Source organism: Nematostella vectensis, chromosome 6 (genome assembly GCF_932526225.1).
Source record: "Nematostella vectensis chromosome 6, jaNemVect1.1, whole genome shotgun sequence".
Classification (NCBI taxonomy): domain Eukaryota; kingdom Metazoa; phylum Cnidaria; class Anthozoa; order Actiniaria; family Edwardsiidae; genus Nematostella; species Nematostella vectensis.
In genome coordinates this window covers 7,677,474-7,704,528 of record NC_064039.1, presented here as the reverse complement: position 1 = coordinate 7,704,528, position 27,055 = coordinate 7,677,474, and the positions used below count along the sequence as shown (strand labels likewise).

Below are 27,055 nucleotides of genomic sequence, written 5' to 3'. Positions count from 1 at the left end.
GTTAATAGAGGGGGTAGACGAGGGGTTAATATAGGGGGGTAGACGATGGGTTAATAGAGGGGGTAGACCAGGGGTTAATAGAGGAGGTAGACTAGGGGTTAATAGATGAGGTAGACGAGGGTTAAGGGTAGACGAGGGGTTAATAGAGGGGGTAGACGAGGGGTTAATAGAGGGGATAGACGAGGGGTTAATAGAGGGGGTAGACGAGGGGTTAATAGAGGGGATAGACGAGGGGTTAATAGAGGGGTAGACGAGGGGTTAATAGAGGGGGTAGACGAGGGGTTAATAGAGGGGGCAGACGAGGGGTTAATAGAGGGGGGTAGAAGAGGGGTTAATAGAGCGGTAGACGAGGGGTTAATAGAGGAGGTAGACGAGGGGTTAATAGATGAGGTAGACGAGGGTTAATAGAGGGGTAGACTAGGGGATAATAGAGGGGATAGACGAGGGTTAATAGAGGGGATAGACGAGGGGTTAATAGAGGGGGGTAGACGAGGGGTTAATAGAGGGGGGTAGACGAGGGGTTAATAGAGGTGGTAGACGAGTGTTAATAGAGGGGATAGACGAGGGGTTAATAGAGGGGGGTAGACGAGGGGTTAATAGAGGGGGTAAACGAGGGGTTAATAGAGGGGATAGACGAGGGGTTAATATAGGGGGTAGACGAGGGGATAATAGAGGGGGTAGACGAGGGGTTAATAGAGGGGGTAGACGTGGGGTTAATAGAGGGGGTAGACGAGGGGTTAATAGAGGGGGTAGACAAGGAGTTAATAGAGGGGGTAGACGAAGGGTTAATAGAGGGGATAGACCAGGGGCTAATAGAGGGGGTAGACGAGGGTTTCATAGAGGGGGTAGACGAGGGGTTAATAGAGGGGGTAGACGAGGGGATAATAGAGAGGGTAGACGAGGGGTTAATAGATGGGGTAGACGAGGGGTTAGTAAATGGGGTTGACGAGGGGATAATAGAGGGGATGGACGAGGGGTTAATAGATGGGGTAGACGAGTTGTTGATAGGGTGAATTTAAAAAAATGGAGAATGAGTCAAATATATACTAGCAATCCAAAGTGATTTTTTGCCGTAATCATGGACTCTTAAACTGGCTACACCACTGGCATACACGACGGTATATTTATATTCCCTTATTGTTTTATTTTCGCATAGACGTGGTTTATCACATATAGTGCGCAAATACATCGACACACACTTTTCCTTGATTATCCCTCTCGTTCCAATTCTTGAGATCTTCCCCGTACCATACGCGCAACTCAGTACTGTGGGGGAGGTAGAAAGGGTGCGCAAAGTCTGTGAACACAAGCTCGTTGGAGTGATTCTCATCCACACCTGAAAACGCGAAAAGCCATCACCATAGAAAAACTGGAACATAGAAAATGTGGATGCTAAAGCTAGGCATGTTGGTACCAGGTTTCGCTGAGAAAAAATATTTCTTTGAGTAAGACTTTTCTAAAGAAGGAGGAGAAGGGGGTTGGCTATATTATGCTCCCCTCCCCTCCCCTCCCCTCCCCTCCCCTCCCCTCCCCTCCCCTCCCCTCCCCTCCCCTCCCCTCCCCTCCCCTCCCCTCCCCTCCCCTCCCCTCCCCTCCCCTCTTTTCTTTAATATGAATTCAATCCTACCTACGACTTTGAATTCTAGCTTGCAATTCTTTTGGTAAACGAACAAAACCGACAGATGATGAATAAAAAATATTCTTCCTAACTGCCATTTGCGCGTGCAGCCTCACGTCACTCGCGCGCTCGACCGACGTCAATGTCAACGACGTCAACTGATTGGCCCATTCGTGCGCGTGCGTCTAAAAATAGCCTGATCCTCGGAAACGCCGTGACAATTATATAGTACAGATGATTGCCGCTACTTATGAGCCCCTGCCCCTACCCTGTGCGCCCTCCATTCTAGCCATGCCCTTGTTTACCTGGCAACCAGTACCACAGTCCAGAGGTGTGCTTGATGTACTCTGGTCTTGGGAAGATGACGTTGTTGTTGCTATCGGTTACCACCACGTTCAGACGGTAATCCTTGAACTCCGAGTGGCGATAGCAGCCCCATTTGCTGTTTTTCGACACATCCGTCTTACACCTGGGAAAGACTGTGACGTTAGGTCCCGTTTGCACTAGATGCACGAAATTGAATCGCGACTGCAATCGATTTTTACTAAATTTCGTAGCACACTACACTTTTTTAGAACGCTGTAAAAGCTGTATTCGTTAAGCCGTCAATTGTGGAGAAAATTTTACAAAATTTTAACCATCGTAATCAGCTTCTTTAACATTCACAACCTCGCCTCTATCTCTGTAGAATCAGGAACTACAGTAAAAACAATGACCGATTTCTTTGCTAAGAATGGAAGTTTGGGTTAACCGCGCGGTATGTAGACTGTCTTTCAAAGCTGTCGCCACAAAAAAAGTGCGAGGTTTCTAATCTACCTGATCGTTCCTGATTTGTGGACGAGCTTTATCCCTGCCACAAGTCTTGGGACACCCCCAAGATAGTTGAAGAACCCATAGCGATCGTTCCTGCCCTCGAAACAAACCGGCCACAGGCTTATCTTCTTCCAGGCTGAAAAAACAAATTCGCTTTTTTTTTTTTGCATTGTGCCCTGCCCTGTGTTTGCAAGACTTGCCCCAAGTCGAAATCTAGGGTGCGCAGTGAAGAAAATCAATATATTTGCTCGAAGTTTTCCTAGCAGTAATGCTTTGGTGAAAGCATGTGGTTCTTTGAGTAAGACTTTGCTAAAGGAGGAGGAGAATAGGGTTAGCTATATTATGATATTTGATGATACTTCACCCCTATCGATACTTCACACCCACCCCTAGCTATCATTTTCCTGGTTCGAACTATAAGTGCAAGTGAAAGCTTTAAGGTAAATTTGAGCAATTCGCACTGCAAGTTAATCTGCCAACATCTAAACATTTATATACTAAAACATCTGATTATCGATTTCAGATGTTGATTAGATATTATCCCATAGGATAGTGTTTTCGTTTTGAGGCCATCAGTGAAAAATCTGATAAGCAAAACAAGGCTAAACGTCTGACAGCATGACAGAAAACCCTCCCACTTGGTGTTTAACCTTAATTACTTTGTCAAAATTAATATTGTTGATGAATATTTTCTGGTAACTCTGTCAATTCACTTATCTTTTCCTGAAAATTGTTTCTTTTTCACGCTGTTACTATGCCAATTTGATGACCCTTTAGTTTCTTTAATGCGCTGGTGCGCTATAAGTTGCGCATCCGATTAGCGCATGGGTTTTTGCTACCCGTTGCCTACATTATGGGCTTTCCCTTGATATGGTGAATACATGGTAAAGTATTAATAAAACCGAAATTTGGGGGGTTGCTTCCAGCGATACTCATAAGAAGAAAATAGTCGCCTAACGATAGGTACGGATTATTTTATGGCGCCAAAACCGGTTTTGTTTAGAATTGTAGTTTTTCTCTAAAAAGGAAACTGATAGAATTCTTTAGATTTAATTGTATAGAATTGTTACCAGGTTACAGCATAAAAGAAGCAAATGAAATAGCATTAAGCACCCATCTAAGTTCTTGATGAACAACCACAGCGGACAGCATTGTTGTATTAACTATTGCCATTTTTCCCTAAAAGAAAACATATTAACCCTTTTTAAAATAAACCACTAAAATTATTATTATTCCGGCAGGAAGTATCACAAGTAATATTATGTAATTCTTTTTTTACCGCTCACCAAAGCACCGCAAAGCACACAAACTTACACAGGTACCAGTATGACTCATCATTTGAAACTAAATGAAAAGCAGCTGATGTTATTAAGCTGTTAAAGTAGAACTACTTTCAACTCTTCCGCTAACGGACACTTTTGCTTGCAGAAGGATTCGGATTGACATCTCCGTATTATACCGTTAAGATACTTATTCACTTCGCTAGAAAAACAGCGTTGATACTATCACTTTTCTGGTCAAACACTGCTTCGTACTTTTTTCAAACAAGCAGTAGCACATTTTTTAAATAAAGATAAGAATGTCAGTTAATCATTGAACAATTATACAAAGAAAACTATATTCGAAAAAATTAATCCGCCAAAGTTTTCAATCTGAATTTTTGTTGTCACCATTCGCGAGAGCATAAAGAGGCCAAACATGAGATGATATTGTCAAGTCTTTGGACTTTTTTCACAAATTATGCAGTTAATACAAGGAAGAAGATTAAGGGTAAAAAGATCCGCCCACACATGATCATTTTTTTTCCCGCAATCGGATGCGATGACTAAGCGCGTATGGTGAAACTTACGATCTGCGTCTGATTGTCCTTGTGCCAAACAACACAAGCTTCCGAGGAGAAGAAAGATTATCTTTGCTGACATGACGCAGTACAACAAGTGTTTACGTGTGACTGAGAGAGTACGCAAAAGGAGTTCAGTATGCACTCAACCAGTACAGGGTAATATAGTCACTTTCAATTAAACTTTAGGCTTATTTTGTTGACATTGCTCAGAGTGAACTAACATCCGATGTAACCATTTGAAGGCGAAGTGTCAAGAGATGTAAACGTTTCAAGAAGTCTTAATCAAATAATGGGTCTACTTGGAAGAATAGAATAACCCTGGTTGTCCATAATCAACAAAGATCTCAATTTTCATGTCAGGTGTTCTACAACAGTATCACTATCTTCACTCCACCTGGATTCTGTTTTCTAAACATGTTTTTTTTTATTAAAAACTTCACTTCACATGTCCAAAATCTTCACTTCACATGTCAATTAAGTCGACCGGATGGCGTAACCACAGGCTAACCATCCTACCGTTGTTATCTTCAGAATAATATATTTCCCGTAAATAATTACAAAATAAATCGTAAAAAATCGAAATCTTATGGATTTCATTGGCATCAAAGACGACTTTATGAGATTTCATTCGACCTTTATTTTGTAATTGTTTACGGGAAATAATTATGATGATAACAACGGGAGGATGGTAAGCTTGTGGCGTAACTACCTTAAAGGGGCAACGTCATGGGTAGAGCGCCCCTAATTTGCGGATCGAAATTCACTGTGATTTAAGCGGATTCCCGACTAAGATGAACACCTTGTATATTTACATAGGGTTTGATAACCTACGAATCCAGTGAGTCACTCAGGTACTTTAAGCAGATGACCAAAAGCACGAAAAATTCATTACAATTTATTATGATGGATATAAAAACAATACATATGAAGAAAACGTTGTCGTTTTGAGGGGCTGGTACCTTAAAAATTACAAGAATCATGCAGTTTTTTCCAAATAAGGAATATATTAGTTTCCTTATATGGAAGTGACGCGTTTGGCTAAAAAAAATTTTGCCTGAATTTTCTTGATATGAAAAGATGCGGCCAACTGCATTCTTGCGGATCCAGCGCTTTCTCGTTCGGCCGCGCAAAACACGCGATAGAGACCGCTGGTATGGGCCAACTAGGTCTAGCGCATCGCGTTTTTATGAACTGGCAATGTTGGGGAAGGGTTTACACTGCCGTTAGCTCAAAAGAAAATATATCTTATGATGCACACTTATGATTTAGAGAGCTTGAGATGGTCTCAAGTGTGATTTTTACCATCATAAGACCATTCAATCAGGATTTCAAACCGAGCCAATCAGAGACTTTTTTTTACCTCTGTTGCTCCGCCCCCATTTGTTGAAGCAAGTATTTGGCTTCGAGTTTGGGTCATTAAACAATGTCATAATATTCAAAATAATTTTTAAAGCCAGTTAGATAAGGTTATTGTTTGAAATTAGTAATCTCACATACACAATAAAGATTTATTATCCTAGATACTTAACAAAGATGACAATCAATGGAATATAAAACGGCAACAAAGCTGCTATTATACTCTGCCAATGCATTTACATATTTGAATGAATATTACCAATATTACATTTAGATCCGTAGATGTGCTTTGAATGTTTGTATCTTCCAAAGTAATCAGACGGAAGGAAGGATATTTTTTCACATGGGCGTACGACTAGGGCATCTGCCTCCAATGACTCCAGGCTCCCCCAGCCAGCCGGCAAGCGCACCTTTTATTTCTCGGCCGAATATCTGTTTCATTTCCTGGACACAAGATTCAAACTGATTGCCGTCTCACCCATCCGAAATGTTAATAATCGTAAGATTGTCTTATCAAACATTAAGAAAAATGTCAAGCACAACCTTCCCTTGAAGGAGCCTGAAGGAGCTATTTTGTCAAACATTCCGTTTTCGTCTAGATTGTTGTCTGGAGGGCGGAAAAAAATTAAAAATCCAGAAGAGGCTCTTATTCGTCTATTTTTAATTTTTCCGCCTTGTCTCCAATTATTGTTTGCAAGTAATTTGTTGTGCACAATTCAAATGTTTTTGTATTTGTCTCTTCAGTCGGCTGTAGGTAGTGTGGTTTTTCAGTTTACATGTAACATAGATAGTCCTCCATTTTTGTAATTAAGGTAATTCCCTTGAAATAGTTCTACAACCCAGAATATTTTAAAACTTGGCATAAACAATATTGAAATTAAGGGCTTTCAAAAAATGTAATAAAAAAATGGGGGTACCGACCTTGTTTTCACAACAGAGGGGCGTAGAGTTGACGCGTTTTCATTGATCGCGCAAGGAAAAATCCCAACTCTTAGTTTTCAAAAAGAGTGCCTATAGTCTTTAGAAAATTAAGTTCTGTTTGTCGAGCTGCCAAAATCCGTACTCCTAAACAATAACCCGTAGTAACTAATGTTTAAAACAAATCACATTTTAAGAGATCACACTAAAATACATTGTTTTCGCCACTATTCATACTGTAAAAAGCGCCATTTTGAAGTATTTTTATGGCTTTTAAGAGAAATAACAAAACTTCTACAACTCAACTTTTTTTCTCTTTCAGTATATCATTTTTCCGTATATATTTAACTATTTGAGCAAATAAAAAATGGGGGTAACCGACTTCGTTTTTCTGTCAAAGCGATTTTAAGTAAAAAACGCGCGCCTTTTGCTGTGTTTTCTTGTACAACTGTGGCGCGCACGCGCACTTAATACCGGAAAATTCGAACAAACAGCGCGCGCCACTATGCGCAGAAGGGGTGCGCAGTGCAATTCAAGGGAATTACCTTAATTTAATTATGTGTATCTTTAGCATATTTTCTTATTATTGTATTTTAGTAGAGCAGGGAGGGCCATAGGTTAGAAAACTATATTTATGGTTGCTGTGTATACAATATAAGTTTATCGTATCGTATCGTATTGTATCGTATCGTATCGTATTGTATCGTATCGTATCGTATTGTATCGTATCGTATCGTATCGTATTGTATCGTATCGTATTGTATCGTATCGTATTGTATCGTATTGTATCGTATCGTATTGCATCGTATTGTATCGTATCGTATTGTATTGTATCGTATTGTATCGTATCATATTGTATCGTATTGTATCGTATCGTATCATATCGTATCGTATTGTATCGTATCGTATTGTATCGTATTGTATCGTATCGTATTGTATCGTATTGTATCGTATCGTATTGTATCGTATCGTATTGTATCGTATTGTATCGTATCGTATCGTATCGTATTGTATCGTATTGTATCGTATCGTATTGTATCGTATCGTATCGTATCGTATCGTATCGTATCGTATTGTATCGTATCGTATTGTATCGTATCGTATTGTATTGTATCGTATCGTATCGTATCGTATTGTATCGTATCGTATCGTATTGTATTTCGTCTGCAGGGCTGTAGCAGGGGGTGGGGCACTGGGGGTATGTGCCCCCCCAGCCATCCCCCCACCGCCTAATATTTCAAAAACTTATAAGGAAATGAGCAGTAGGGGCGTGCCTGTGACCTTTTAATATTTTTGTAAGGTTTCCCCCACCCCCCCCCCCCCCCCCCCAATCTTACGTGGCCTGCTTCGACTATGGTGTCAGGTCCAGGCACAGGGTTCCCGGCAAAATTTTGATCATTAAATATCTGTTTAACAATGGTATAACCTGTTTTCAATAAAAAAAGACCACTTCATCTGACATTTCCTTCTATTTATTTCTTCTTTAATACTGTAACCAAAAGCAGTTAGATAAAGGTGTTTTTTTTTTTCGGATGGCCACTCAATGGCGGGCAAATGTGAAAAAAAGCGGCTTTTATTCGTGCTTCTAATTACCTATCAAATTGCGATACCTATCTTATGATCGATGTTCAAAACAGTGATCGGAACTATCATGAGATCTAGTGTTTCCAGGAGATATAAAACCGTTCGCCGAGATCCCGTAAATAGGTAAGAATATAATTATGAGGGAATGTATTTCATGTTTTTTTTTCTGTTAAAAAGGTTATTTTTCTTTTGTGGCGGTTTTTTCTTCTTTCTTATGTCTTTGTTTCTTAGGAACTAAGTACAATTAGACCTAACATCATTTGAGGATTTCTACAGACATTCCGGAAGTACAGACGACCCATTATTGTCCAAACCATTAACACAGCTTTCTTTTCGTACGTATCTGAGCTTTGAGATAATCCTAAAACGCTTATTAGCCAAGAAAAGTCACACAGAACATAAAACCGATAAAAAAAACTCACACCTTCATGATATATATAGAAAGATAAATTGCGTCGAAAAACACCTGACATTACCATCTAAACTTTTGTCTATCTCGGCATTGCGCATGTGCTAATTTAACCGCAGCGAACATCAACACCTAGCTGCCTCATCCCGCAAGCAAGGGTGCACTGGAAGCTTACCATTGAATTGTCGGGACTCTATTGTTTTTTTTTTTTGCGCTTTATTGGTCAAGCAAGGGCGAAATTTCTTGTTTGCACAAATAGTACTGTCTGGGTTATTAGCTTCTGCATTTGGAATTCATTTATGCAAACAGTGCTAATGATAAAAAGGCTTAAAGAGCCTATCGCCGAAAAGAGGAAACTACGCGGACTTAAGTTACACTGAACAATCGTGTGGAAAAGCCGGCAGAGATAACATTGGTGATTACAGTCTTCGAAGTCTTGTCATGAGAACGACATGTAAAATGCCTGAGTTAAGAAATTGGTGCCATCCATAGTTCCACGAAAAAAAAAGGTAATAGGATAAAAGTACAACGATTTTTCCCTAGCAATTTGAGTACAACCGGGCAAATTTTAGCTCTAAAGCAAAGCAAAGCATTGGAGTCGAGGGAGGTATTAATCGGAATTCGATAATGACTATGAATTTTATAATCTAATTTCATGTAGCGTTACCAGTAAACCACAACAAAAAAATAGTCTTGCTGTGAGCGTCCTAGGGAAACTACAGAGGTAATGTTTGAATTGGCTAAATGGAATGATACGTCTGCCGCCATGTTAGTATTCATCCTAAAATCAGGACCCTACTAAAAGAGGAAGTAAAAGAGTGGCGCTTGCTGGAGGGATAAATTGCACACGACGCTTTGGGCAAATTTAGATAAATTTAGAATAACAAAAATAAGAGAAACTATTTCGCTGACATTTTATTCAGATAGCAAATAGCCGTTTAATTTTGCCAAACTTTAGTAGGAGGTTTAATTTATCTTCTATGGAGATTGAATTCTTTTCTCACAAATATAATATGCGATTGTTTCTTCTTTGTTCCTGGTTTAATCAAATATTCACTCTAAATTGAGCTATGCATTTGAGCCGAACGAGGCTAAGTGATCGGTAATTTCGTTCCATCAGGGAGAAGAAAGACTAAAGCATCTTAATGGTGGGCGGGAAGCTAGCTTAGGCCGAACGTTGTACCAAGATTCGTCAAGAAACAGCTAGATAAATATCATTTACTTACATCTTGCCCTCTGAAAGCCTACTTTGTTTCACAAATACTTAGAAGCCAAAATGTCATTAAAACTGACAACACGGCACAGCGGAGGGTGCAGGGTAACAGATTAAAAGGAATGATTTTAATAGCAAGTTTTATCTCTAGGCTGACTCCTTGCATTGACTATGAAAATAACATACATTTGAACATTTTGAATGAAATATACCAGAGCAAGTGATTAGAACTAAATCTTCCATCTACATTTTCTTAGTTTCCATTTGCCATTAAGCTAATTTTAAGTATTGTCTTAATTTTTAGCGCTTGAGGTAAGGCCATTTTGGTTTGTAACCCTACTGCGAAAAATAAGCGTAATGCTATAACAAATTATATTTCCAACCAATCTAGATCTAGTAATTAGAATAACATAAAAACCACATGAGCTCTTACAGAATGCCGTAGTGGTTATCGCCGAAGGGGTTCAATTATTTTATCATAAGCATTTTTGCTGTGTCACCTTTTCTTTACATCTCGTATCTAGACTCTTTTTATAGATGCGTTTGAAGCAACTCTTGACTTTAAAATGACGGTTTGTTGCTTAGGGATTAACTATACCAAAATCCGTTTTCAACTTTACCTAGAATACGTTTTTAATACAATAACTGAAACGACACATCTGTCGCGTGTGCAAATACTTTCTAATACGCTCTCCAAAGCCAAAGGGCAAATACAAAAAGACAGTATTCCCCAACAACAATATTTCAACAACAAAATTTCATCGCCAAATAACCTATACTTAAAGTTGCTCAAATATTAGATCCCTGGTCATCTGAAATTTGGACATGCTCACAATATAAAAGCATAATGGTGCATAAGTTATCCGAAATATTATTATATTTTCTCTATGTTTTTACAAGCGCTTGTCGAGATCCATTCGGTAGTCCATAACGCTCGATATCTCGAGAAATTTTGATTTATTTCAAATTGTTGTCTAACGTCTGGATTTGAAAAAAAAGACAACCGAAGGGTATAAAAGTTTAAATCAAGAAAGGCGCTAAATTTGAACGATCGCTGAGTCTTTGTGGACCGCCATTTTGTCCTCTAGCAAAATACCAAGTGTGAGAAAATATCCGTTCACATCGGCTGATTTTAGGAAATTTTTTTAATATTTACGAATGGTGTTTTAAATGAAATATACAGCTTAGTTTTTAGATGGTTTTAATCATAATACAAGATTTCATTACATCATTTTTCTCCCACGAATGAACACACCAAGGCGTGGCTTCCTAAATCTTCTTTAAATGCAAGTACAGACTTCTTATAAAACATTTTTAAAAGTTAATAACTTTAGAACTCTGGAATATCTTTTTATATTCTAACAAAAGCTGAGAGGGGCCGTAGTGTCGTAGGCGCGCACGGCACAGGTTTGTCTTATGATCGCTTCATTGTTGCCTTATCTATCGGCCGCGAATATTATCGCACTCTTAAAAGTGTACAAGTCTTGTAAATCGGATTTTGTGAAAAGTTACTTGATGCAAGGCAAATATTAATAAGAAACCCGTCAACTCTATTGAATGAAGTTAAATAAAGTCTTCAAAACTGTTCAATTGAAACCCAAATTCTCGTAATGGATAGTGTCGTATCCAACACTGTCAATACTTCCTACTATAGCGAAAAGCGTTTAAAGTGTGTACTTGACAGACACGAGGATTTTAAATCAGCGGTTTATGTGGCTAAAAACTACCTTCCTTTTTAATAAAACCTTGAGCAGGAGAAAAATGTCAAGACCACATGTTTATTGAAAAAATCCCTGCTTACATTTATTCTGTACCACGAAAAACAAGCCAATAATCCAACAGCACCAGACGATTAAGAAATACTCATTTTGCTCTGGATTACGAGTTTCGGTCAGAAAAGCGATTGGCTTATTTTATGAGAGCGCATATTTGCAGTTAAGCTTAGAATATCAATAATGTGATTTAAGTTGATCTTCGCAGTCTTTGACTTAAAGTACACAGTAATTCGTTCTGCAGTAATGAAATAGTAGGACCAACTGTGCCTCAAATAAAAAATGCATAGCTTGTAATTTGCAGCAAGCAAACAGAATCCACAGGCCGCTATTAGTCGAGAATGTTTAGTATGTTAAATTTCTACAGCAGGAATGACTGGACTTGATGGCCGATGCTTAAAATTGAATTCCTATGAATTTCCTTCAACCTGCTACTGGTTAACTATCCTAATGAATGGCTTAATTTGTGTATTTTGAGTTACATATCGACTTCAAAAAATTAAATAGAATAACCCAGCAAGGCGTCTAAAGTGATTGAGCACTGGTTTCCCATGCGAAATACAAAATGAAACCCTTGCATTCGCACCAGAGCAGGTGTGATCCAAGCCTACTCGTACCCGGGTCTTACTCGAGTACGGGCAGTAATTGGAACCTAGCTTCCGATTGGGCAATATCTCCGTAATCAAATCTTGGTCTAATTTTGTCAAAGCTTTGATAAAGTGTTGTGGTTGATACGAAATTGAACATAAACAGCAATTAGTTAGCAGGAGCGGCCTTTAGTCTAAAGTCGAAATAATCTTGTCAACAGATCTTTGGTTTTATCCCTAGGGGCTAAGAAGAAGAGGAACTGGTGGATTCTAGCAACATTCGACGCCAGAGTGAGAGGAAAAGACTGCTAATCAACTGCGCAAAGCAGTCCTGATTCAAAACCAGCACTGTAAAATTGGTTTCAATCTAAAGCCATAAAGATGAACAATTCGAGTGTTGCGCTAGCATGCAGGAACATTTCTGGGATAATACGATGTAGGAAACCTGGGCCAGGAAGTTTCCCGCCAGAAATCCAAGACCTTCTTAAGCTCGACGCAAACTTAAAGCCTATCTTTACAGGATTGACATTCAGCTGCATAGCAATAGCACTTCTTGGCAACATGCTGATAATACTGACTATTCTACGGGACAAGAGAATTCGCGGGATGGCGCACATATTCCTTCTTAACATCGCCGTCTCGGATATTCTCTACAGCGTGGTCAATCTAGCAGGCGCCATTCTTAGCCATGCAATGACGCCCCAAGCGCTCAAAGCTAACAACTGTTTAATCCACAAACCCTTGGTTACCGCCAGGTTTGTTTGCTACGCTGCATCGGTGTTTTCTATCGCTACCCTGAGCGTGGAGCGCTGGTACGCCATCTGTCAGCCGTTTGCAGCCGCGCGTAAGACGGTGCAGAAGAAAAAGCTAAAAATACTCATCTTCGCCGTAATTTGGATTCTGTCGTTTGCTGTGGCGTTCCCGCTTGCCCTCTGTGAGACTGGACATGAGAAAGTTCACGCCATTGTACTGGCGTCAACCCTACTTGTTCTGCCCTCCCTGATAATTCTTTTCGCCAATGGAATGATCATTCTCTCCATTAAGAACGCAGATATCTTTGAAGTTAGTGAGCATGGGAATGAAGGCAGGAGAAAAAGGGATAGCTTACTGAAACTCTTGGTCGCCATAATAATCAGTTTTATTGTTTTCTGGTTGCCTTACAACGTGTTGTACCTGTACCTGCAGTTTGCCTCCAGACCTCCCTTAGTCACAGTCATCAAGCTAGGAATAATCTCCAGAGCAGTTACCGTCACTTCGTATTTTCATCCCGCGCTTAATGCATTTCTTTATTATGGGTTTTGTAAGGATTTCCGCCGTGGTTTGAGAGATTTGATCAGGAAGTCGGGAATTTGTCTGTAAAGCGTCTAATCACATAAAACCACGACAAAACCCGCTAACCTAACGATCGGAAGATGTCAATAAACCTACGGTCTTCATGGTTGATTAAAACCTAGGTCTGTCCCTCCTAGAAATATCCTTTTGTATTGAAAACACTTAATCTAAAAAAGAAACTCATTTAACAAACGAAAAACAACTCATTTAAGGAAGTGTATCTAGAATAATGGACTATTCGTGATCATTTTGCTGAACAGAATAAAATGGAGATTTAGTTGAAATTTCAATCTTATTATTAAATCAAAAGGTTTATCTAATATTTCCATATTTAATCAAGGTAGTTACACTGTAAAACGTAAGTGTATTCATTTTAAACAACAATAAAATAGGAAATTGTAGAGAACGAGAGTAGGTAGCGATTTCAAAGAAAACTTACATCCTTTCGTTTAGTGGTTTAACTGGATTGTGCTAAAATTACTATTTATCAGGAATTCGGATATCATATATATTAGATACTGTACGACGATGTTACGTCGCGGGAGGCACGTGTCCCGGGGACTCTGCAAATGGCTTGTTATGGTCATTTGCGCATAGCTCTTTCTCTTGTTTTTTTTTTTTTTCATTAGAATTTAATTCAATATAATGGTTGTTATTACGTATCCTGATTCGCAAGTTTCTGTAAAAACATAAGTGTATAAAAGGATTGTAAGAACTTGTGCAATAAATGTTAATGTTAGTTTTTCCGGCGTTGATTAATACATGCTCTTTCCAAATATTCGTAAAACAAATCATACGTCACGAGGATAGAGCAGGTATGGGCAATATAGGAGTTTTAAAAAGATCGGCCCTCTCCTCTGCCGGTGCAAGGTTTCCTGTAATAATTCTATTTGACACAGTGGTTTTATTAGATGACAACATTGATATAATGACAACAGATCGTTATTTGTATGAATAGCGGCAGTCTTATTAGAGTCCAGGTGCATTACCGTGCTTCTCTATTTTTATTCTCGAAATTTATTTGTGTGTTTTCATTTTAATATCTACAGGGACCTTTATATAAAAACACACGTCGCTCGTATGTAGCAAATAATTTCATTTACAAGTTTTTTCTCATAATTTCGTTAAGATTTTCGTCTATTAATTAACAAACGCAACACGAAAATTGTATTGGACTTAAAATAAACACAAAATTTCGCCGGCTATTATGATACAAAGAAAAAGAGAAAAATTTCATATGTATTTGTTTACCTAAATGGATACAATAAATAAAAAATCAATAACAAAGCGGATATACGGCTAAAATCTTCAAGGCTTAAGGGATGAGTCGAAAAGCTATTTCAAGAGATCGCTTTAGCAAATTCAATCAAGAGAAATACATTAAGATATTATTTCAAACGCTACACTAACATAAGGTACTACAGGACACGTCAGAAAATGATTCCTGTTAGCATTTTAATGTAAACTGTTCAAAAAAGTCTCTAATGAGACTGTAAGTAAGTGTAGGTGCCAACAAATAAAGTTGTCCACTAAAAATTGTTTCTAGTTGTCCACTAAAAATAGTGTGGGGCTTTTATTTCAGGGGGCATATGTCTAAAAAAGCAAGCGGCTACGCTAGTTGTGCTCAGAGGATTTAAATTAATAAGAAAAGTGATGTTTCCAAGTTTGTTTCTAGCTCTGGGCGTATTTATTGAGACATTTTGTAACACCACAGGGTACCCATCTTAGGCAGATTGGAACTTCCTTTGCAATAGTACCTCAAAATCAAACATGCTTTCAAACTACATGTGATAATGCCAAACCTATAATCTAAAATCGACACATAAGGTTTTTTTTCCGGTTTTTAGTTTTTTTTTTTGGCTAATTCTAAAATTCAACCACAAGGTACCGAAACAAGGAAAAATACCAATAACGTTAGGGTCTTCGTTAGCTTTCATCATGAGCATCCCTAACAAATCCAAAAATATATCTTACTGGCTTTCCGTGGCTTATACTCCCGACAAATACGGAAGTACTTGAATGAAAACGCCTGTAAAATTTTGATCCATGCCTTTGTTACGAGACATACTGCAACTCACTCCTTTTCAAGATCCCTAAATACCAACTCAAACGTCTCCAGCGGATCCTCAATGCCGCTGCGCAAGTTGTACAACTAGTACCTAAGTTTAATCACATCACACCCGTCAATTACACTGGCTACCTGTGGAATTTAGGATACAGTTCAAGATTCTGCTTTATGTTCACCACAGCATTAATGGCAACGCCCCCTCCTATCTGAAGTCCTTTATGAACTGCAGTCGCTCTGCCTATCAAACACCACTAATCTCCTGGTAGTCACAAAGACTAGACGCAAAACCCTAGGAGACAGGGCGTTCGCACTTACCTGTCAACCTCCGAAAATCTCAAGGCTTGAGATTTTTTTGGGGGGAGGGGTGGGGTATATTCATTTTCTGGGGGGAGGGGTGGGTTTAACCTGCAGGCGTTTGCCGTATAGAAAGCTCTCGCGAACAACATTTTTCGGTCCAAAATCTCGAGACTCCCGCCTAACGCGGGAGAATTGACAGGTATGTTCGCACATGCCGGTCCGGACCAATGGAACAATTTGCCTATTATCATCAGGCGGATAAGAGGACTAAACCCTTTTAAACAAGCGCTCAAGACGTATATGTTTTGCCTAGCCTACAATGTAAAATATTTCATTTTTAGGTAACTTTTTGTTTCCTTTGTTTATTAATATTATTATCATCATCACTTCATCATCATTATCATCATTATTATTATTAGCAAAAAAAATACGAGGTACAAGTCATAAACCACAGGCAGCCCAAGGCTAATGTCAGTGGAAGCAAATAATTTATCGTGACAAATAAATTTGAGACCTTGTTATAATGTTGTTGAGTCTTCCTTTATTTACATTTTACCGGTAGAATGCCAGTAGAGCGAGTTTAAGGCCCGCTACAAAGACGGCCGACAATGTTTCCAGAACCGAACTTGGGTTACCTGTGTAAATTTCATGGCGCATGGGCGGAGCTAAGAACACCGCATACAATTAATAACAACCGACGGCTCACCTAAATGATCAACGCGCCATTTTCGTTCGAAGTGTTTATATTTTGATGACCCTCTTAGCTCTAGTTGCCGGTAGAGCTATGTAAAAACACGTCTGTTTGCTTCCAACGTATTGTAATCTGCATTAGTCCAGAACGGCACGGTAGAATGCCTCATTCCTGTGCCTAAACTGTTCCACACAACAAACAACAGAGGTATGAGCCATGATATTACCCCCCTCCCCCCCTTTCAGAGTCAGAGGAAAAAAACTCATTTCTCCTCAAAATGTTTAAGTTATATGGTCCTTTCTTTATGGAATACCCTTTTGTAATCTTGAGACAGTGTTTATGACACTTTATAAAGGAAAACTACGACCCAAATATTTTCTTTCACTTTTCATTGTCCATGTTCGGAGTGTTTGGCATAGCTGTCAACCCAACTTGGACAGGAATGTTGTGGAATCGAGTGAAATACAGTAAATGTGTGGAAAAAACCAAGAGAGCCAATGCAAGTGAATACAGATAATGTATGAACATTTTCACAAGAATTAGGCTTGTGATGAGGTCCAAAATCTTGTTACACTCACCTAATGTGGGTGAGTTGACAGCTATGGTTTGGCGTGAAATCTATGCCATTTTGCACGTCTGCATTCAAATTAAATTAATGTTTTCAATGCATTTGCATAGCTGTCAACAACTTTGACAGAAATCTTATGAAATGCGGTTGAGCCAATGCGGGTGAATACAGAGAATGTATTAACATTTTCACAAAAAATTAGGCTTGTGATGAGGTCCACAATCTTGTGAAACCCATGTGAAATTGTGTGAAATGTGAAACGAAGGTATGTGGCTTTATGCTATAAAAGAAGAAATATAACAAACAGCCAAGCCTATTTGAATGGTTGTATTATTTCTGAGAGAACCTGGATTGACAAGAGATCAGAAGTGGATCTAATAAACTAAAATGAAAGTTGAAAGTGGCATAGAGTAAGGTTTTCTTCTATGTTTACTGCAGTATTTATTAAATCGAAATATTGATGTTGTTAGAACTGATTTGATCATGTGAGAGGTGGGGCACACTTTTTGTTTCTTAGTGTATTATAGAGTTGTTTTCAAAATCCCGTGAAACAAAATGTAATTGTTAAAGTGTAATAGTCTAGCCAGAACAAAAGAGAACAAAGACATTACAATGTATTAGTACTAAATAAGGTAAAACGTATTTCACAGGTTTTTGAAAACCACTCTATATATGATAAGTAAGTTCATATACAAGTTATTGGCTGAGTTTTGCTTTGAAGTGTGTGTTTAGAGCTTGTGTGAAATCAATCATAAGAATTTTTAAATGAGCTGTTGATTTGATTGCTTTTGCTTTGGCTCTATTCAATTAACCAAATATATACATACTCTAACATAAGTTAGAGTATGTATAAAATTGTGCAAAACTGTGGTTAGACTGATGATTCCATGGCTGGTGTCAGCCCCTTTTGATGCAAGTTTTAGATTATCATTCATCTGTCATCATCAGCCTAGTGATATTATTTAGATGCAAGATTTCGATCACATTTGATATCAGTTGTAAGTTTTGATGCAATATTTTCCCCTGTTTTTCACTGGATACAAGTGCAGGGCCAAAATTAGATTTGGTACTGGCACAAACCATTCAATCAACTTCTATTTTGCCTTAACTCTATTTGGTCTCTCTTATCAAATAACTAAATATTCATCACAGAGCCTTAACCCCACCTGAACCATATACAACTGATGATGACGTATCTTTTGCATTGCAGTAATGGAGTTATCAAGCCTTTTCCTCTGTTAGGAGGAGTGCAACCATGGCCAGTCCTGGAAAGTTTGCTGTGTACATCAACAAGTCCTGTTCAACCGGTCCATTGCTTGACCCTAACAAAGTTGCCAGTCTCACAACTTCTTACCATGGCACGTTACCAGTTGTCATTAAGGAGGTGATGGAGTCATTGATTAACTGTAGCTACAACAAAAAAGAAGCATTCAAATGCTTGCCTCAGGGCAATGGTCGAATAAGGATTTCAACCTGTTATGAAGGCAAGGAACTCGGGTGTTTCCTTAGGACAGTTGATAGAAGGGCAAAGTTTTGGCAAAATATTGTGGAGTTTCTCGATGAACTTGGTTGTTGTGAGAACCTTGTAACCGAAGCACAGCAAGAAAAAGGCAATTGTAGCCAATGCTGTGGAGGTGAGTCATGTGCTTTGCCCCACCCTTAACATTTCTTTCCTCCCAGGGAAAAGTGGTCCCCTGACTCAGCTATAAATATGATGAAGCAACAGTACCCATAAAAATTGGTGTGAATTTAATATGAATATGTGAATTGATTTGATATTGAATATGCTTTCTCATTTTTAGAGTCTTTTTGGTGGGTTAAAGTTCTAAACTAAAACTTAATCCTGAACCAACTTTTCTACACCCAAATATAGATAAAGAAAAACGTTATCCAATAAAATCCAAAGCTAAGAATATAATAAATATAATAATATGTGCCCTTTGCAGGAATACGTAGGCCAGCCACAAGAATAAAGCACAGAAAAGAAAGGTGACATCTTATACTCTTAGAAAATGGTTTTACTGTTATTTATTCTGACAATGCACCACACATTTAGTAACGCATATGTTAGAAAACGTCATATAAGAGCAAAGCCTAGAATTCTCAGCCATGTTTCAATACAATTTCAGTACAATTTTTTTGCATTGTTGTGACAAAACAAGCATGGTTATAACACTATTTTTAGGAAGCTAAACTTTATTTTTGAAAACTAATTTGATTCACCTCAGTCAATCAGGCCAAATGAAAGACAATTAATTATCATGACAAAACCAAAGTTAGACTTTTTCTCAGTATTACTGTATAAAAAGGATAGTATCTGTGCATGGAATGAATTTTTACAGTAGTCCTAAAGCAAAGCAACCAAAATAATTAATAATACAGATTTTTATCATTTTTGGCCAAACATTCTAAAACATGATTCCTATGATTTTTTTAAAAAGTCTTAAAATGTTTTAAACGTTATATCACGCTTTTAAGGTCTTATAATAGTAACTGTACATAGTATTTTTTGTAGTAAATAGAAAAAATATTTAGTCATTTGGGGGTGCCCAAAGGAGAAAAAAAAACAGCAAAAATTAAATAGAAAAAAATAGCAAATGAAACAAGCGATCAATCAAGTTTTTAGTGTTAGCTTTTGAATTGCCTAAAGAGGAAGATAGTTTTTTACTTTTTTACTGTTTTACTTTTAAGTGGAGAATGCTCGGTCTATTAGGATTTTCTACCAGATATCGACGCCATCACAGTTATAGATACATACCTAGAAGTATCCATGTGTTTTTATGTTTTTTTTTTCTCAATCTGTCTGAAATTCTAAATTTATAGCTCCTTTAATGTTATTTAATCATTGTGTTTTGCAGTGATAGTGATGAGTCAGATATAACACCAGGTAATGGAATTTACAGTATACACTACAAAAATGACCGACTCCTATGGCAAGTATAACTTTAAACCCTTTTATGGCCATAAAAGGGTAAGGACCACACACACCTTTTGAATAAAAGTAAAGATGGACGGTGGTAATGGAACTTGGAGCAGGAAAATAAATTTATGTTATTGGCTTTTATATTGTACAATTCAGAGGCAAAAAAAAACATATTTAGACCCTTTTGAAGATTCCTAGTACTGTAGAGTGTATGCTATTGTATGACTTGTCATAATTTTAAATAATTCAAGCAGGATAGAGGCAAAATCTTTTTCTATTTGCATTGTTATTCAAAGCGCTACTGGGGGCTGTTGTCAGATTGGAGGACTAGTGACAAGTGAAGGTGACAAACGCCTGGCATAGGCCCTTTTATAGCCTTGTTTAATGTTAAAGGAAAAAGGCTTTATCTTCAATGTTTGTTCCGGATGACTCTTGTTCCCATTCGAACTACAGTAAGGTACTATGATTGTAGTTCCTTATAGTTATTCTCTTTTTCTTTTTTCTTTTTCAAGTAATTATCCTGCAATGGCAGCACTGGAATTATGTCTTGAGTTACAGTGAATGTATGGAAATACATATTGTTCTAGTAAATTCAAGCAATTTTGATGCCGCAGATTATCATCTTTAAAAAATTACATTCCTCAGTCCTGATGTTGTTACCTTTAATAGAGAGTAATATACAGTATGTTGTGGTTGTGACATGCTGGGCATACTAAAACAAACTGTATGAGGAACATGCATCTTTGGGGACCCAATGCGTACTGAGCGGAAACCAGCACTGAGAGTAACGAGCGCGAGCCGGAAGCGGACGAGCGTGCCACGGGGAGGAAGGAGAAAAGGATAAAAAGAAAAAAAACTTCCCCCCCCCTCTTCGGCACTCGTTTGGCGTTACGCTTGTTTACTCTCAGTACGCTCTGGGTTCCCGAGGATGAGGAACATGCTCTTTATGTAAATGTGCAGTAACAGATGATCATGGATCTCTTTTTCTATTCCAGTCAAAAAAAGAAAAACAACAATGCGGTACCCCTCTGTACAAAATCATCCTCTCAAGCACTTGGCTATAGTCATCCCAAAACTCCCTTTCCAAACAACCAGACATTGTCTGCAACAACAATCCAAGGATGTACAAGATGTAAAACAAACAATGACAGAACTTACATTATCCTTTCCGAGTCCACATGGTTCAGTGGAGCCTAGTAATGATGTCAACATCTTAAGATCTCCTTTCAAGTCGCTCTTTCCTGGTAGTTTGAGTCCGTCTTTATCACTAGGTAATGATATGAGAATGTCATTCTCTTCGGAACTATCTCCAAGTACCCAGGTTGAAGAATTAAGTGTGCTAAACAACAAGGAACACCCCTTCTCAGTAGAAGATGGTATGACAAGTGTATTTGATTATGAGAATGCTGATGAAGAAAGCATGCCAACAAGCTTTGATGATGTCTTCCCTCAGGATGACAACACCCAGACATCAAATAAAAAACATTTTTCAACTAAAAGTCCTGTGAAAGAGCTGTTTCCACCAAGTATTCTTACTTCACCTGATAAAAGTCCCAGAGGGCGTAGCAGTGAGAAGTCCAGTTTGATAAGGCAGCCTGTGTCCACTGATAGTGGCACAGCGCAGGAGTTCTCTGGTCCCAGTGAAGAAACCCTATACCCTGGAAGTTTGGAGACTGGAAGTTTGTTGGTTGGCAATATATCGCAGGTACGTATTACTATTGTTACTATTTGGGAAAAAGTAATTCAGGTGGACACATTCTGACATGTCACTCGTATCAGTAGAAGTAACGATAATTGATCGAACTTGTTCGATAAATATTTTACATGCTACTGTAACGCAACATCCATGGAGACGCATTTATGACGAATCACTGAAAATTCAATTCATCTCCAATTAACAACTCCATTCCTTTGCTAAAGCTTAAAGTAATCAGCTCCACGCTTCTTACTGTAGCACCCTGTATCATTTTTTACGAATAGGCCAGCATTTCTTGCCATCAATGCTGCAGGAGGTTTTCCCAACAATGCGAAAACAACCTCAAGTCATCGCTCATCGCTCATCGCTTCCATGTCGTGGCCCGTACTCTGATGCTTTATTTTGTTAAAAATAAAAATTTCCATTGTCTTGCATTGAGAAAGTCTCTTGAATATTAAATATTCTTGCATTATTTGTAGAGAGCCAGTGGTTGCGAAGGTGATGCCTATGAACAGATACAGAAACTTGTTGAGGAAAAGAAAAGGTTGGTAAAGACAGCCTTGAAGCTTACAAGTGTTCTGAAGAATATTGCGAATAAACGTCACATTGATAGACTAGCTCTTGAAGATTATAACCCTTTCGGTTCACCTCTTAATATCCAGTTAAATGATGATGACAATGAAGATGATGTAAGTGTTGAACCTGAATCAACAACATCTGACAGCGAACATGCAATTGGGCATTTGAAAATTTTTGTAGCTGATGAGCAGGTGACTTCCTCAACTACAGAAGGAGAAAAAGGTAGGATAAACACAGATAAAGCAGGAAGGAGTAAACAAGATGCAAATCAGAACAGTGTGTCGTCGACAGATGCTTCGACTGATGATGGTGACCAGTTGGTAAAGGAGCTTTTGTCGATTGTTAAAGAGGAACCACCCATTAGCGTGATTGACAACACATCAGGCAACAGCACATACGGCGCTAATGAGCAACAAATTGCTGCTACTGAATTAATGTCACCGCTGAACCATTACGTTTCTTTGCCTAATCAATCAACATTGGATAGCACTTCAACTATTAACAGTGATGCAACATCATCATCCTTCATCTCTTCGCAATTGCTGCAGACACCAAGCAGTACAGTGCTTCTGTACTCAAACCCAAGTTTTGGTCGATCGGCACCAAGAATCTCAGGTGTAGAATCACCACTTATTGGGAATGACCTTGGTCAAATCACTTCACAAGCAATTGGTTCCAACATTAGGCAAGACGTTGCCAATGTGTCATTGCCTTTACAAATGCCAATCTCAAATCCAAAGACATCCGTGCCCCAGGGAGGGGCTACACCGATGCAATTTGGCTACCAGGGCTATGGGCCATTGCAGCATAACTATGGTGACATGAACACCATTTTTCCAGAAGCACACAAACAACAACAACTAGCATGGCAGGGAATGAAATCAAGAGATGCATTGATCAGGGGTAGTATCAATCAGCAATGGAATGGACAAACAACCACCCCTTTTCAACCATTTCAACCTGGTAACCAGCCATTATCCCAATCATCATGCCTTAATTCAAGCAGCACCAACCTAATCCAACAAGCACAGGCCATTGCTCTTCCAGAAGCATTAGCAAGACAACAATTCACTTCTTTGACAGACACAGATCTTGCATCACAAGGCATTGGCCCCTCAAGGACGTTAATAAGACAACCATCAAACTCTTTGGCAGAAACCCAATTTACATCACAATCTAACCAGAGAAGTAACATCAACTTGCCTAACTTGTCCCTGATGAACAGCACCCAGATTTATCCCATTAGCACGGCAAATTTCACCACTTCACAAATCATTCAAGGAATCACTACTACAGTGCAAAGTTATCTACAGCATCCAAATTCAACAGCCAACTTGCAAACTTATGCATTAGGTTCCAACAAGTTACAAGGCAGTTCCTCAACAGCTAGCCAGCTTTATACAAGAAGTACCTTAGCAACAAACCAACCGCATAGTTTGACCTTGACAGGCAACCAATTTTTGAAAAATTCCTTAGCAACCGACCATGCCCAAACTGGTGTCTTAGCAACCAACCAAATGCAAAGGAGTGCCCTGGCAACAAGGCGGGTAAATGGTGCTATGGCAACCAATCAAATGCAAAGGGGTGCCTTAGTAACTAACCAGGTACATAGTGGTGCAATGGCAACCAACCAAATGCAAAGAAGTTCCTTAGAAACTAACCAAGTATATAGTGGTGCTATGGCAACCAACCAAATTCGAAACCAATTTCAAAGAAATACTTTAGCGACAAGCCAGCTTTATACAGGAACCACATCAATGGGCCGGATTCAAAGGAGCACTTTAACAACGAATCCATTTAATATTAGGACCTTAGCAATGAATCAGATGGAAAGGAATGATTTAGCAACCAATCAGGTGAATTTAACAGCAAACCACATGCAAAACAGGGCCTTGGCCAATAATCAGACAGATTCTTTAGGCCATCAGATGGGAGCCACTTCAGACCAAAGTAATCCCTCTGCCCCACAAAACACCACCCGGATTTGCCCTGTGTTGGGTCCTAGTATAACATCTAGGGAACTTGGTATGTATCAGTTGTACCATTTGACAACCCCAGGTCCCATCCCACGCCCTAAAGTATCAACTGTCCATTTCAACAACAAAGTAATGTTGATCTGGACCATGGAGTTCCAAGAAAACTCTCCCAATATCAGTCTTTATGAGTTGTATGCCGCTGAAATACGACAATGGGAGGAAATTTTAATAAGTACACAATGGAGGATTGTTGGCGCGATGAAGGCACTTAAACTTCCAATGGCTTGTACCCTGACAAATTTAAACATTGGTATGAAAAGTATCTTTATTGTTAGGGCTGTGACAGAGATGGGACAAAGAGGAGCTTTCTCAAAAGAGTGTACTGTTCATTTTTCACAAAACAGTTAAGTTATCATTCTAAAGCTCTTCTTGTAGAGTTGGGTACAAGCTTAGGCCTTAGGTGACATCATCCCTTGTCTGTTGATACCAATAATTTTATACCTGCCAACTCTCTGGTAATCTGTACTCTAACCCTCTTAAACTCAAAGTGACAAAATTTATTTTGGCTTACTTAAGTCAGTAAATAGCCTTAAATGTTGCACTTTGCATCCAACCAAGCCATGTTCTGTGAAAATTCAAACATTGACAAAATTGAGGAGTGGTTTAAGCATTTTGGGAGTCCTCTGCAAAAGTTCTTAGAATATTCAAAATTGCAATAACTAGAATTCTCCAAGTTTGTAACTCTTTGAATTTATAGCCTTCAAAGCATTGGCAGCAAAATTCAGGAGTGCCTCAAGGTTCAAGTGTTAGGTTTTTTTTACACAAGTATTTAAAAGATAAAATTTTGTTATAACAAATGAGTAAATAAAATAGTGTACTGTATGTATGTAGTACACTGTATCATCATGTTTAGATCTAGGGGATGGCCTGAGCGGGTTGCAACTCCCCTAATCTCGGAGATCTGGTTTGAATATAAAAAGAAATATAAGGAAATCCATAAAAAGAAAACAATTATTCCCCCCTTGAACTCCTTGCCCTCCCCCTCTCCCATTGTAATTCCTGGATAGCAACATTTATGTTGTGTTTATAGAAAATTGTCTAATACTACTATCAGTGAACTACTCTCACCCCTTGACATTCTGTCTCAGGGGTGAACTGTAGAAAGGGGGAGTGAGGGGAAAAAAGGGTGTTACCAGCAGCGTAGCCAGGATTTTAATCAGGAGGGGGGCCAAAAGGCCCTTTCAAAGGCATTTATTCCTGTATTTTAGATAATGTCTTGTACTTTTACTGTATTTTTTTTTCTTCTAGAAGGGGTGGGGAGGGGGGCCCTGAGCCACCCCCATGGTTACTGAAGTAACAGTTTATCCATCCTCTGGGACCAAGGGCTTTGTGGAGATCGGGCACAGGGAGCATGCGAGATAGCTCTTTCTTTCTTGCCTGCTCTCTGTGTGCCCTATCTCTGCAACGCCCTGGGTCCCTGAGGATGCGGTTCATTATAGTTTATCATAAAGGGTGTCTAATTGCAGATCTCTTCAACTGCAAATAATAACTATTTTTTCTCTTTTCAATAAAGATTTTTAAATAAAGATTTTTTCTCTTTTTGTCTAGTAAGAAAAGATGTGAATGAAATATCTGTAAAAGAGAGTGCACTCGAAAAAAACTAATTAGATTATAATGTTTCATTTATGTTGGTAATACTTGTATTACAAGGTTTGCAATTGATCTTTCAGAATATAATTTGTATAACTGGTATGAAGACTCAAAGTCTCTGAAGTCTGGTAAACAGCACACAAAGGCTGCACGTTATGCCCCCCCCCCCCCCCCCCCGGAATTAGTGATTGCACATATCAATAGCTCTTCGGGAATGGTAGTGGTGAAAACGGATTTATCAAAGCCCTTTTCTTAGCTCTGTCATGGAAGTGAGACTTTTGCGTTACACGTAAGCATCATGGAATCAGCACAACCTCTCGATTGACCACAAAACAATGAAATGTTTGCTACCCTGGAAATAATGGTGTGTAAACAATGTACGAGGCATTCTGACTTAGACACTGATAAAGCCAATGGTGGAAAGGAGACAGATAAAATCCATACGAGCAGACTACGTTTGGTCCCCCATTTCTTCCGTCTGACGAGAACAGCTTTCTTTATTGGCCTGATCATTGTTTATTGGGGACATGTCTACCGAATTGGTGTTTGTGTTCTGTACCACCTCATTGGCATCTCGTCTTTTTTTCGTGTTACACAAAATAACACAGGCTAAAATACACGCAAACAGCAACACTAGAAGCACAACTCCTGTATAAAATTCCTCGGGGATAAGTCCAGCAATTCGACCTCCATTTGAGCTCGTAGAGTGCCCAGCAGTCTCGCGTTGGTGTGTTGAGGGTTGTGGTGGTCTTGCTGTTGTGATGGTTGGTCGGGTGCTAGTCCGTTGTTCTGTTATTTGAGAAGAAGTCGAATACGCGAAATAATGTGTACTTATATTAATTAACAGCGTTATGAGGTATCTTGTGCAAAATCGGTTTGTTTTACGTGCCCAAAACAACATGTTCAACGAAAGAAAACGGAAATAAGTACTCAGTCAGCTAGAAACAATAGCAGAATTGATCATCCTGGAACAAGACGGTCATCCTGTGTCCACAGCAGCCTGACTATGGGCAAAATTTTTCTGCTCACAAATTTGGTGTATATTATTCTTTTTATTGAAGAGTATGACAGCAGGGTTTTTTTTAACACGGTGGTAAAAATAAAGTGGGGTTACAAGTTGGCGACAAGGGACCAAAGACATCTCAGGACCCGGGGGGGGGGG

The 27,055-nt window shown here is 38.9% G+C and overlaps 3 protein-coding genes across 7 annotated transcripts; 2 read left to right on the top strand and 1 right to left on the bottom strand.

The window, feature by feature from the left end:
• Positions 1–1,123: 1,123 nt before the first annotated feature.
• LOC116619641 lies at positions 1,124–4,435 on the bottom strand. Its single transcript, XM_048729488.1, has 4 exons — positions 4,281–4,435; positions 2,435–2,567; positions 1,924–2,087; positions 1,124–1,336 (listed from the first exon to the last, which is right to left on the bottom strand). Exons 1-4 carry the CDS (start codon positions 4,351–4,353, stop codon positions 1,167–1,169), a joined length of 540 nt encoding a protein of 179 aa, XP_048585445.1. The 5' UTR covers positions 4,354–4,435; the 3' UTR covers positions 1,124–1,166.
• Positions 4,436–8,673: 4,238 nt separating this feature from the next.
• LOC5514995 (neuropeptide FF receptor 1) lies at positions 8,674–14,189 on the top strand. Its single transcript, XM_001635087.3, has 2 exons — positions 8,674–9,050; positions 12,355–14,189. Exon 2 carries the CDS (start codon positions 12,495–12,497, stop codon positions 13,470–13,472), a length of 978 nt encoding a protein of 325 aa, XP_001635137.2. The 5' UTR covers positions 8,674–9,050; positions 12,355–12,494; the 3' UTR covers positions 13,473–14,189.
• Positions 14,190–16,500: 2,311 nt separating this feature from the next.
• LOC5514989 lies at positions 16,501–25,829 on the top strand. Of its 5 annotated transcripts, none has more exons than XM_048729180.1 (6): positions 16,501–16,708; positions 18,280–18,703; positions 19,016–19,058; positions 19,928–19,956; positions 20,988–21,697; positions 22,168–25,829. In XM_048729180.1, exons 2-6 carry the CDS (start codon positions 18,325–18,327, stop codon positions 24,649–24,651), a joined length of 3,645 nt encoding a protein of 1,214 aa, XP_048585137.1. In that variant the 5' UTR covers positions 16,501–16,708; positions 18,280–18,324; the 3' UTR covers positions 24,652–25,829. The 5 variants fall into 5 exon arrangements, with proteins under 5 accessions (XP_048585137.1, XP_048585139.1, XP_048585141.1 ...); XM_048729182.1 differs by lacking the exon at positions 16,501–16,708 and adding an exon at positions 17,181–17,334; XM_048729184.1 differs by lacking the exon at positions 16,501–16,708 and adding an exon at positions 20,289–20,335 and having other exon boundaries at positions 18,320–18,453.
• The last annotated feature ends 1,226 nt before the right edge of the window (positions 25,830–27,055 follow it).

Coding starts and splice junctions, on each gene's coding strand:
- LOC116619641 (XM_048729488.1), bottom strand. CDS start 4,353: ATGTCAGCAAAGATAATCTTTCTTCTCCTCGGAAGCTTGTGTTGTTTG. Junction 2,568..4,280: donor AGGACAATCAGACGCAGATC/GTAAGTTTCACC, acceptor TTGTTTTTTCAG/CCTGGAAGAAGATAAGCCTG. Junction 1,337..1,923: donor ACTGTGGTACTGGTTGCCAG/GTAAACAAGGGC, acceptor TCGCGTTTTCAG/GTGTGGATGAGAATCACTCC.
- LOC5514995 (XM_001635087.3), top strand. CDS start 12,495: ATGAACAATTCGAGTGTTGCGCTAGCATGCAGGAACATTTCTGGGATA.
- LOC5514989 (XM_048729180.1), top strand. CDS start 18,325: ATGGCCAGTCCTGGAAAGTTTGCTGTGTACATCAACAAGTCCTGTTCA. Junction 19,059..19,927: donor ATAAAGCACAGAAAAGAAAG/GTGACATCTTAT, acceptor TGTGTTTTGCAG/TGATAGTGATGAGTCAGATA. Junction 19,957..20,987: donor TGAGTCAGATATAACACCAG/GTAATGGAATTT, acceptor TTTCTATTCCAG/TCAAAAAAAGAAAAACAACA.